This window comes from Apteryx mantelli, chromosome 5, assembly GCF_036417845.1.
Source record: "Apteryx mantelli isolate bAptMan1 chromosome 5, bAptMan1.hap1, whole genome shotgun sequence".
NCBI lineage: Eukaryota > Metazoa > Chordata > Aves > Apterygiformes > Apterygidae > Apteryx > Apteryx mantelli.
The window spans coordinates 66,705,621-66,718,504 of NC_089982.1; the positions used below are offsets into that span (position 1 = coordinate 66,705,621).

The following is a 12,884-nucleotide window of genomic DNA, read 5'->3' on the forward strand; positions in this document are numbered from 1 at the left end:
CGCACACACGCAAGCGGACAGTTTCCCCGAATCCAACACCTTAATGAGGTTTTTTTCCTCCCAGTTCCACAATGCATGCCAAATAAGCCATCAATACATCTACAAAACAAAATAAGCTGTCCTACATACAGTTGGAAATGTCACTGAAACTATTTTTATTGAATTCTTACAGTTAATAATAAGAAAAAAAAAATTACTAACGTGTGAGCGGTCCAAACAGAACAACATCCAAGGCTTTCAGCTGAAGTTTTTGTCTATGGCTCCGGTCAATTATTTTCAGGTGAGAGATCATGAAAGCATGTTCATTTACTGCTATCCTGTTAATGATAAAACAATGTTACCTACTTCTTCATAAGCTATATCCAGAACTGGTCAATGAAGAAAAATACACACCACAGTGTACTGAATTTTCCACACATTATTATACACTTTTACAGTTACACAATCAAAACAGAATAGGATATATAACAAGGTGACAGTTTTGTTATCAAAAAGCATCTCAGCATGTGGCAGAAGGAGAAGTATCAAATCATGTTTCCTATTTCCTATTCTTTTCTTTCTGAAACAATCACAAAATAAATCTGCTTGGCATAGATAAATGGTACCAACTTATTTGCAGTCTTGTGACACCAATTCTTCTAAATACATGCAATACTGAAATCTAGTAGTTATGCTCAAGAAAAGGGGTTCTGCAGATAGTTCTGATGTTTACCCAAAGAATTCACTGGAAATCATGCAAAAGAAAGTTAGGCACCATACAGAATTATGTGACTGTCAATAAAAGTTTCAGCAGCAAGAAACAAGGTGAAAGGAGTGGCAGGAAGTAAATTTTATCTGGAAATAATTTGGCAGAAAAAAAATAAACAAACCAGCTCTTCAGAACTGCAAGTGCACTTCTCTTTTCTTGCATTTGAGCACATCTGCTTAGTCGTTAGGTTCAGACTGTTGTTCCACATATGGACAAAAGCAGCAACCTACAGGGAATCATTCGAAACTAATACAGAAGGAATATTCACCTGGGAAGTGTTGTTCCTTTCACATTGCTGTCTCTAAAATTCTTTTCATACTGGGGCAATTCAACAAATTCTGACAGCCACTGAAGAGTCTCCTCTTGAGTCCAGTTATGAACTGGAAGAAAAAGATCTGCTTAATAACTTTGATAATCAGAAATATCAGCAGCATGATTTAAAAGACAAGTGGTAGAAAAGCAGGCTACAGTGAGCAAAGAGTTTATCTGAATATAATTACAGATAAATTAGTACTCACATTCACTAAAAATATTTCTGGCATTTTGCCTTTTTCATTAAACGCTCCTCAGAGAAGCAGCTTAGACAAGTTTTAAACAAACAAGTGTGCAACCAACAGAAACATTTCTTTATTAAAAATTCCAGATAATAATTTAGATTCCTCTCCCCCCTCCCTCCGACAGTACAGTATCTTGTGACTTTTATCTACTTAAACAGATCTGAACCCCAATTCTTTTTTTCCTTGACCTCTCCCAGGACAATGCCTTAAGTACTTGTTTTCACTAGAATCTTCATAGCAGCTCATGCCTTCAAACAACAAAAAGGGGAGAGAAAAAGAGAAAGGAGATTGAAAGAAGATATGACAGCACATATGTGATAGCAAAGCCTTTAAGTCAATCCCAAATATCTCCAGGACATCCTGCATTATATGCAGCAATATTCCCACAGAGAAAAAGTTATTTTAAAGTGCATAGATTAAGCAAATTTTTATCCTGTATATTATTCATAATAGCAAAAGTCTACATATCCTTTCATAGCTACAGATGCTATAAGAAAATAAGGAAATGCTATCCACAGATTTTACTAAAAATCATAAGCTTCTGGCCATTACAGGCCTACAGCTGCTTCTGCTTACAGCTTCACATTGGCAAGACCAAAGAGCAACTGTTCTTTCCACTTGTTAAGCGTGCAGAAGTTTGTCTGCGTTGCAAAAGACATCATGTGACTGCCTCCTCCTGCAGAGATTCATCTTTGCATGAAGAAACACCTGATTTTTCAAAAAACATTTGCCCTCTCTAAAACTTTACTTGCATCTGATAATGTTGGGCACAGATTTCTTTGGAAATCTTATCCTGAAGGCACATTCTCTGTGAATTTTGACAATCATCCTTTAGAAAGAGCTGCTTAAAACTTGACAGATAAGCTACAAACAGCAGAAATTTTTATTAGTTCAAATCCATATTACAGTCTACTAACACGTCCACTGAAACCAAAATAAGGATAAGTCTCATTTCACTTGGCATAGATTAAAGTCAAGCCTAAACATTTCAGATTTTCATCATTCCAGATGACTAGAAACAGAACACATTTCACAGGCCCAATTATGTCTCTAAAAAAATTCACAATACAGAACAGCTTGTATTATACCTACATGAATGGCTACACCTCCTTTTCTGTACACTACCTCACTTCCTTCTCTGCTTTTGGACTGCAAACTTCTTTCCAAGTACTGATCTTACAACAGACTATTGTCATATTACTCCAAGCTTTGATGCAAGATGTTTCAGCTCCATTTGTAAACAGGTCATTTTCACATTGCAATCAAAGATTCTTAATTGTTTCTCAAATATGTAATAATTATATTTACAAGTTATTGTAAGCATCTCAAGAGAATGTTAAGACTGTCCAGAAAAGTGTCTGCTTAACTTCTGTTCTGGAAGTGTCTTCACAAACCGATTCAAAGCAAAAACACTGTTTTGATTTGACATAGCAAAAATCATCTAAAATAGCTACTATACAATACAGGCTTTACCATGCACTTCAGATATTGAAAGTACAGAAAATGTAATTTTGGAAGCTGCACAATTCACTGAGTTTATATGTTGATAAATTGCAAAGTTTCACTTCTACTCCTGAATGTATTTTGCAATCACACTGTCATAATTTCGGTAAATTCTTGCTTTTCATAACTCACTGTAAGAAGTGAGGTGCATATTGAAGTCGTTTACAGTAGAGTCACAATCACATATCTGTTCTGCTGCTTAGACTGGTGTGATGTTTCTTTTGTAGGATATCAACATAATTTCTCAAAACAGACCAGTTATTTAGGAAAAAAAACACTTTCCTATTCATTGTCCAGCACTGTACTGAATACCTCCATTAGCACAGAAACTGAGAAAAGCAGCAACTATGAAGTCTCTCATGAACAAAAATCAGAACGTGTACTTGCTGTATTCTTCTTACTCTGTTATCCATGTACAGAACAATCAATATTAATTAGCTGTTAATATATAGTGTCTTTTTAAATGGCCACTCCCCATTTAAACTAAATAGAGTCAGTGCATAGAGTAAATCCTTATTCTGGGATTTTACACACATTTGACAAGAAATTTGGATTTGTTGGGTAAAACAAGGTCATAAGCAAGAGCTATTCTTCCTTTTCATAAATATTTCCCTTTCAACCTTCAACACTATGCTATAACACATCTGAATCAGTGACTGACATTCTAAACACTTCAAAAATGAAGAAATAGTGGTATTTATATTTTGGACAGGTCAGAATATCTGTTTCAGTTTTACCAAGTCCCATGGCAGACTAACCTTCTGACTAAACAATTGCAAATCATGCTGTGAAAGCTTGGAAATTTCATGCTGGTCTTGAACTAACAGGATAGTACCCTACTGAATCAATCACCAAATTAACAAGAATCTAAGATTCAGGAAGACTGAGTTATAAAATGCACCACATAGTTTTCATGTACATGAGAAAGTCTTACAAATAATTATTTCTACTATAAGCATTTCTCAATCAAAATTAATTTAAAAAGTTAAGGCTTTTTTAGAGGTAGGCCTGGATCTTCTGATCCAATAATCAAATTTTTTTTTTCCTTTTTTCCACTGAGAATACCTACAATTTTTCTACTTTTTCCTGACTCCAATAAAAAGCCCTTGTCATTAAGTCATAAAAATCCATGCTCTGCTTTCCTCTCACAAAAAGAGTGAAAAAAAGACTTCTAGATTTTCATATGAACCAACAGCTCTCCAACAGCATTTAACAGAAAACTGTTACAACAGCTTTAAGGGTCAGCCTGCTAATTACTGCTTTGTTTTAAAAGGATTAAGAATACAACAGAGATTCTGTTAGGGCTGAATCAGAGGTCAGTAAAAATCTCTTTTAAAAGAAAGAAACTATATGCTTTAGCATACGCTAGCTCTGAATATAAAGTCCTAGGCATGATTATCTTCCCATTTCTATAGACATGGAAATTCCTGCATCCAAGTAGACACTAGAGAGTAGCTAGGTAAACATATCCCCATCTCTGTTTCTGAGAGATGGGGAAGATATGTTTATGTTTTCTCATCTCTAAGCTCTTTTTGCATTTTATATGAAAAGCAGCCCAAAAGCCTTTGCTTATTCCCTCCTCTTGAATCTGTTATATCCCCCCACACCTGATCTTTGTTGTCCAAAGCTCAATTATTTGTCAACTGCAGAACAAACTCCTATTTCCTACTGGAGCCATCAGCACTTCCTGTTACTCCAGATAAGCTTTACCAAGCGCCTGTCTATTTACCCAACTAATGGAAACAGCTGTGGCTAAGAAGATGCCTAGTTAATGAGCAAAAGCAGTAGTTTGCAGATGGAAAGAAAACATGTAAGCATGTTGCTTCCAAATCTAAAATACTGTATGTGGTATTTTTAGTCATATAGGAGGGTAGGGAGGACGGTAATAACCTGGACAGAGTGCAGTGATAACCATGAATGGATTGAGCAATTCAGGAAGTTCATGTGCCGGGCTTAATCACAAGAAAATATAGTTATAAAAAATACAGTCTCAAATTAACTGATACATATTATCAAAGCTGATAATAAGACTTTCTTTTCCTTTGTGCTGGTTGGTTCCTTTGTGAATAGTTTGTAACAGCCTAAAAATAAAATGCTCTGAGCAACAAATTGGGCTGAAAAAAAATCATCAAAATAGGACAGAGAACTGAAGATGTGTGGCATACAGGAGATCAAATCAGTAAGGGCAGAAAGCAAGAAAACATTACAGTGAACAAGAGAAAACACTGATCGCTTTCTCTCTCTCCTTAACATGAACAGCAAACTGGCCGTCTTGTGTAACACAAGCAGAAAGGCTTACAAGAAGCTACTATTAATGCATCCAAGCTTCCAGATAGACTGAGATCTCATCTAGGGTCTAAACAAAGTTGCATTAGCATGAAGCACAATTTCTACATTTAAAACCCTGTTTAAAAGTATGCTACTTCTTTGTATGAACTGTCAGGTTTTTAATTTTTTTTTTTTCTTCCCAAAAGTTAGTTGCTCTTTCAACTATACATTTAATAAAGAGAAAACAACTTTTCAGCTAGATCACAGACCCAGGGAGTGGAGGGGGAGACACGCAATAGACTCCCTTGAGAAACTGAAAACAACTGCTCCATTATGGAGTTTTCTTTTTGCAGTTTCTTCTATCACCATAGAAGCATCCTTTAGCTTAGGAAAGAATTTCTTTACATATCTAGGCTGTTTGGGGGTCTGATGCAAGTCAGATACACGAACAGAAACTGCAGGAAAAACCTAGTCGAGTTATAAAAGCCAGCTGTCACCAAGCAACGTACTGCAGGTCCCAAAATGAAGTTGCACAACACATGCTTAATTTATCGGAAATTTTTGTTCAGCAGAAAATTAGTTTTCTGCAAACTTTTTCTGCAAACCTGCTGTGGCATTTGTAAATTAGTTTTGCACCAGTAGAATTGCAGAGTCAGGCCCCCCAAACTCCTTGCTCTTCCAGCCAGGACAGAACCCTAAACAATCCCTTCTTCCCCCCTTCTCCAACACCATACTGGAACCCCAGGAGATTTATATCAGTGACCACTCTCAATCCCCTCCCCCCCTTTTTTAACTGATATCTTCTAGTTCTTATAATGCTACCGAAGACAAATCAAGTAATACTTATGACAAATATATAAATTTATTCTACACAGCATGCAGTATTGAGAAGTAAACTGGCCTTCTTATTCAACAGAAGCAGTCATGGCCTCCTGAAATATGATACAAGAGAAGTGATATATACTGGGTGTACTGAAGGTCAAGCGAGCCAGCTGAAATTCATCTCGTTCAGCATTGCCAATTAGAATGTGACAGCTCCTATTAATTAGCTGAGGTAATAAATTTTTTCCTTATTTTAAGCACCAAAGAATACAGTCCTTCAGATACTGGAGTAGCAGCTGACAACTACTGTGAGTTAAATGAATATAGCAAAAAGATTAATCATAAAATTCTTCCCTCACACCTATTTTCACAGAGAGCTTGAGAGAAAGGATGTCAGCAACACACCACCACCAGGCAGGTGCAGAAGCCACAATGTTTACTCCCCAGTGTCGCGCTTATTCTCTAGACTTGTATCAGCTGCTCTGTTTTTTCTGGTTTTGCTTTTCATCTACAATAACATGCCTGAAGGTGAGGGATGCACAAGCAGCTTCAAACTGATCTTGTAAGAAAGCTGCTCCTTGCTAACCCGTGTTCATCACAGATTAGAAGGTGGGGCTACCTGTCACTTCATTCATGTTAAATTTACCACCTGGCACAGTGCTTTGGGGAAGAGGGGTGCTGTGGTAAAAACAGTGTTACCATATCAGCCCCCGTACTCCTATCAGGGCTCCTACTGCTTTCTGAGATCAGACTACACTGGATTCAGGCATTTTATGGCAAAGAGTGAATGATAACCATATACTAGGCTTCAAGTTGAGAACATGCTAACCAGGCAAGGCAGAAAACACAAGCAAAGCCACAAACATTAAACTGTTCTGTATTAAACATATAGGAGGATTCAAAAGCTAGTTTTGTTTTAGCAGGACTTTCAGCAGCAGCATTCATGTGAAATATGCTGCCACCAGTAGACTTTTAAACAGCATTGAAAAGCAAAAGAGACAGAAGAAACTAATGGTGACCCTGATTATCTTTTCAAAGGTTTAACATTACAACTAACTCCTATGTCCTCTTACACAAAGTGGACAGTCTGCAATACTGTATTAATCCCAGTTGGAATGGGATTCAGTGTTATGCAACACATCCTCAGCAATGCCTCGCTTGCATGCGTTTCCACTGTCTGGATATTAAAACCTGAGATAGCCAATGGTTAAGAATGTGTAATGCAACCATAACAGCTTTATGGAATAAATGCAATTTATTCCAAGTTGCTGCAAGAACACTTGTTGCACAGTATTACCTCAGACTAAAACAGGTGATCACAAATACAAACATGAAGGAGTTGAAAGGACAGGAGTTGAAGGAAAAACAAAACACACACAGCAAGGAGTAGCTTATGTGTTACAGAACAGTCCATAGAGAACAGGGCATACTGCACATTAAAGATCAAACAGCCATAATGGCAAAGAACTACTTTCAGCAGTTTGTAAAAACTAATTTTTGAGAGGACTCATTAGTCTGGCAATAATGAACTAGCTGTGAACTCCAGGTTTGACTACAACAGTTTTGTATTGCTACAAAATCAAGTTCCAAGGGACAATGCTACATTCCCCCAAATTCACCAAGATGGGTCAGAGAAGGCTCACCTTGATTTACTGTCAAATTTCATTGGCTCCTCTTGAACAGAACTATCAAAGGCTCCTGCACTGATTTTAGACTCCCTTACTACTGAGACTAAATACCTAAACATCTCTCTTCAGATAGCACTCAAATTCACATGGTTTTAGCCCCCCTTTTTGAGGGGGGAAGATGGCAGACACATCCCCCAGAAACAGAACTTTCCAAAGGAATTAGATGAAGACCGAAATTCAGGCATACAAAACAAACATTCGTCTGCCACCTTCACTGCGTTCACAACTACCACCACTTCAAGGCCCCTGTAGAAAAAAATACCCAAGATGCACCTGTTAATTTAACCCCCCAATGGCTAAGCTTGAATTGTTTAAAGACTCAGTACACATATAAATCCTGTTTAGTTAAAAAAGAGAACAGGAGACAGTCAAAACAAACCGCATAAAACAAGCATACAGTAGAAGGACTTCTGGAGAACAGTTTTCTGCTGTGCTTCAAACACTATACTAACTTTTTGCCATTCCTCTAAAAAGTTTTCTATGGCCTTATATTATGAAATTAAAAAAAAAAGTCACACAAAACATAAGTAACAACTAAATTAAGCAAAAGCCTTGTTTTGTACTAAAGGACTCAAAGTGCACAGCAACACAGCACCGTTAGGCTAGATGCTGCTTATTTAAGCTATGACTTGATTCTTTCCTTGCAGGCAAAAACTACAGCAGTCTTGAAATTCCCATAATTTGCACCAGCACAGAATATTCCTTAAGGATTCTTAAAACAACACAACAAAACAAAAACAAAAAAAGCTTTTTATATGGACATAATCTTCACAGTTCCATATAAACAGCCAGTTCCTCAAATACCCCTTCCCAAGCAGTTAGTTAAATATAACCTCCACTTTTCTTAATCCCCTGAGGAGACAAACAGCAATGGTGTACTTGCTATTCCATAAACTGTGTTCTTTACTTCTTCCCTCAAACTTTATCCATCTTTTAAGACTGACATCTTAAAGAGAAAGCAATTTCACATTATTGGGCACAGCTGAGAAAACCATCCATATAAAGTAATCTTTAGGGAAAGGAAAGAGCAATTCTACTCAGCACAAACTAAGGAGTAGTAGATACAAAAGACTTTTCTGCATAAGCACTAATGGGCACTAACAAGTACTATTTAGGGCTTGTAACCCTCACACAGACTGCTTACGAAGTTCTGTATTACTGATACTGTCATTTACAATACCTTCCACTGTCTTGTTTAATGCTGTCAAACTGCATTAAACTGACATTTTAATCTTGCAGCACTTAAAAAAAAATCAGAATTCCAAAAACATCTAGAAAGGAAAAGCAGTCTTCTGTGTTTCCTATTGTTGAATTTAAAAATAGTTTATGATGTAAAAGAGAGGCTTCATGATTTGTAACTGTCATCACTTTCCATCTTGGGTCAAAAGGCAGTTTAGAAGAACATCAGATACAAATCTTAATTCTGAGTTTCCCAAACTCATGTTTTTGATTGTAATAACCTCTTATTTTTTTAAGACAGCATTTAAATAACAAAGGTGTGAAAGGAGGAAAAGAAAAATTAAAATATCCCAAACAACTTTCTTACAGGGTAAAATGAAAGGACAGGATAAAAGCATAATCAAGCATCTTTATCAGTCATATTTCATTTGGCACCATAAAAGTGTAAAATATCTTTAGCATAAATTATACTTTTTTTTTTTTTTTAAGCATCCTTTACATCACAGACTACTGTTAATACTGCTTGGGAGTCTCAATAAAGGCTTCCCGGGGTGCTACTTCAGTTTCCTCAGCAGGATGTGGAACAAAGCCACTGTAAGCAGACACAGTAAAACGTGATAGTCCTTCAGTGACAGCTCTCAATCTTCTCAGTCCAACTCCTACTGTTCACTACATTCAAGAGACCTGCGATAGCTGTGTACAACAGACAGATCAGGTACTGCTGACATTACTAAAGCCTGGGTTTTTAAAGAGTTACCCATAAACTCATAACAGTCAGACCAACAGTTGTAGTCAGATAATTTGCTCTGCAATTATCTTTTTCTGTAGTCACAATTTAGTTGCAATACATTCATTCCGCAAAGTCATCTGTAAATAAATACCTACAGAAAACTTGAAGAGATTGGCCTAAAAATTACTGGCAAAAATCTAGACAGTACATTTACTACACAGCAAATACTTTTAATTCAAGTTAATCAGTGTATTACCTCAGACTGCATTTAAATGACTTCCTACATTAGCTGAATCAATGGCATGTTCCTAGTTTTATTCCTCACTGGTTCCTACTTTTAGTTGTTCAACTGATACTAACTTTTAGATTTCTGTGTTCACCATTAGCACACCTGAACGAAAAAAAAAAAGGAGTCACCTATTTTAATTGTAAAAAATCCAACTAATATTCCTGACATCTGGAGAATTCATTTTTAATCATTACGTCCTGGAACATATTCAGCAATGAACAGTATACTGCTCATGAAGAACAACTTTTCTGCTCTTTGGAATATTTGACTCAACCTACTTACTTTCATTCAAATTAGGGGTGGGCGAGGGTTATTCCATTGTCCTCTATCCCAAGAGGAAAAAGGTTTTCCAAAATGCTCTGGACTAAGAATTTTAGTTCTTGATAGTCAAAAAAAATTTGCATAAAAATGAAAGCACGTCAGATTTTTCACTTAACACACTGTATATGTTTAAAAAAAACAGCTTGAGAGCAATCCTTAGGGCTTACTTGCATTAAAACATGCTTATCTGCAATTCAACACTTGCAGCAGTCACCTTCATACATTACAGCCTCATACTGATGTCTATGTAGGCTATCTCAATTTACCCAGCACATTAAGAGGACATTCACACTTAGCTGAATTGAGTGAGTTTTCAGTTGTGTTTACATACTATCCTATGAACCATGGTTTATATAAACCAATATAGATTTTTGAAGATGCTTGAGAAGAGGTATACTGTATGTCAATTGATGAAAATTGCTGAATTATATTTTTTAAATAACCACTATTATTTCTAGTTACTCCGCTTTACTTACCTTCAGAGGTTTTCCAGCGTTTCCACAGATCCTCAATGGTGATATGTTTATCTTCTCTATGTAGATGACTATGTTTATTAGAGGCATCCTTATATTGCATATCTTCCCTTAGAAACTGAAGGAAAGGAAAAATATCATCTTAAATTCCAATACAGCAATCAATTTCTAAATAGAAGCTGCAAGGGAATTAGGCAGAGGAGAATCATTACTAACTCTTCTCCATACAAGCAGCACACAATTCATGCAAGTTGACCACTTCAGAGACTCAAAAAGGAAATGAAGCATTCTTACAGGAACTGATTTTTGCAATTAAATCCTAGGAAAATTGAAGCTGCAATTGTTAGCATACTAAATTTGACAACACTAAGCATATCTTAGATTTACAGTGATTTATCATGAATGCACCAAGTCATAAATGCATGCTTCTCTATTTTGAAGACATATAAGCATATCATCTACTTGAAGACAAGCCCACATAAAATTTGAAGACATACCAGTCTTTTATGAATGAGTAATTATTTCTCCTTGAATCCTGCTATACCAGCTAAAGGCAACTGCTTGAGATGGGAGAAAGGTTAACTAAATATCACTAAAACCTTTTGATTAAACAACAAAAATTTGAGCTCTGTTTCATCAAATGAAAAAACACAAGTATTCTTAGTCCTAACTTTCCTCTCGCTAAAAATGCCTAAACGGTTACATTCCAAGCACAGAAGCATTACACAAAGTTCTCATTCACAGTAGCTTATGGAAAGTCTCATCCAAAATACCAAGCTTTGCATGTTAGCAAACAATATGACAAAAAGGGGGATCGTGCAATCATGTCATATATATTAATGTTGTACCAATATTAAACAAGTCACGAGCAAGCGTTTTCTCCACATACATATGAGCAAAAAGCCACGGAAGTGCAGAAGCCCTAGAGAATATCATCTTAGCTAGGAGCACTGTCAGGAAAAATGGATGCCACAAAGAGTAAGGAGCCCCAGAAGTTGAAGAAAATGCTAGAAAACACGATCCACTTTAAAACGGATAGCATCAACTTTTTCTTTGAGACTTCTTTGTTGCAAATAAGGTTCAATTTCTGCAACAGATAAGTTACCTCACTTATATCAAATCAACAAAGCCCAAATCCATTGACAAGCTTTTTGTGAGGGCAATAGCTGAAACACTCCAGAAAATCCATTTAACACAAGGCAGCAACACACCACTGAAAAAGGGGAGAGCACAAAATTGCAGATAAAAAACCCTGAAAACATAACAGAGGAAAACCTAGAGATCTCTTTTAATTTAAAAAGTGGGCTTCAGGGGGTGGGGGAAGAATACTGGTTTTATATCAATGTCATTTGAATGGAAGACCCAAACTGAATGCCATCTTCAGCCTGAACTATGCTAATATGGCTGCTAAACTATTACTGAGTCTCAGGCTCCTTTTGCCAAGTGAGGTATTTCCCCCCAGCTCTGCTCCTTCCCAAGCTTTTGGTCACGAATCCATAGATTACATCACTGGCAGGAAGTGGGGTTGGAGGGGAGATTGGACAGACCACAGCATTGCTCAAATGCTAAAGACTAGATTAACAAAAATTAATTTTACTCTGAAGGGTAAGGATACCTGGAGCCATCCTCATGCTGTTTATTTCACCGAAGGTTAAGACAACGTCACCTAGCACTAGACCCTCCCTGCCTCTCCTGCAGGTCTCCAAACGCATTCTTCAGAGATATTTTGCAGTTTGTTTCTGAACTGGCACCTTTGCTACTCTTTCAGCAGTGCAATAACTGACATAGCAGTTAGCTGAACTACACAACAGAAAGTAGTACTGCAAGGGCAGAGGAGCACCAACTACAAGCCCCTTTTAGTCTTGTTCTATTGGAACTGGAGATATTTAAGTTTTTTTGTTTTGTTTTTGAGCAAGTTCAATATTTGTATACCAGAATTTAGACTTGTCACTATCCAAAGCAGTGCTACATAGCTGAAGTATTTTATGTCCTTAGACTGTGCAATGATATGAAACTTCAGATTGCCAAGAAACATGTATCTCTTCATTTGTAAAGAATTTTAGAACTAGGTATAGGAGAAAGCACGTGAAAATTCCTTTGCAACAACCTCATTCTCTTTACTTATTGTAAAGGACTATGGATAAATTAAAAAAATTGAAGATTGCAATATGTAACAGTTTACACCATATAAGATCAATAATAAAGTAATAACTGCATCTAGGACTATTACTGTATTGACATGTAAAAACATTCATTCTCCCTCTATATAAACAAATGTATAATATATAGAGAGAGATAAATGTATA

General features: G+C 36.5%; 1 protein-coding gene across 2 annotated transcripts in view; it reads right to left on the bottom strand.

Annotated features, from left to right (window-relative positions):
- Positions 1-12,884, bottom strand: part of STIM2 (stromal interaction molecule 2) — a 76,913-nt gene that overhangs the window by 11,454 nt on the left and 52,575 nt on the right. For both annotated transcript variants that reach the window (XM_067298152.1, XM_067298153.1), the window contains exons 3-5: positions 10,582-10,696; positions 1,017-1,128; positions 202-317 (exon numbers count right to left, since the gene is read on the bottom strand). In XM_067298152.1, coding sequence (XP_067154253.1) covers positions 202-317; positions 1,017-1,128; positions 10,582-10,696 — 343 coding nt within the window. The remainder of the gene's footprint in view (positions 1-201; positions 318-1,016; positions 1,129-10,581; positions 10,697-12,884) is intronic.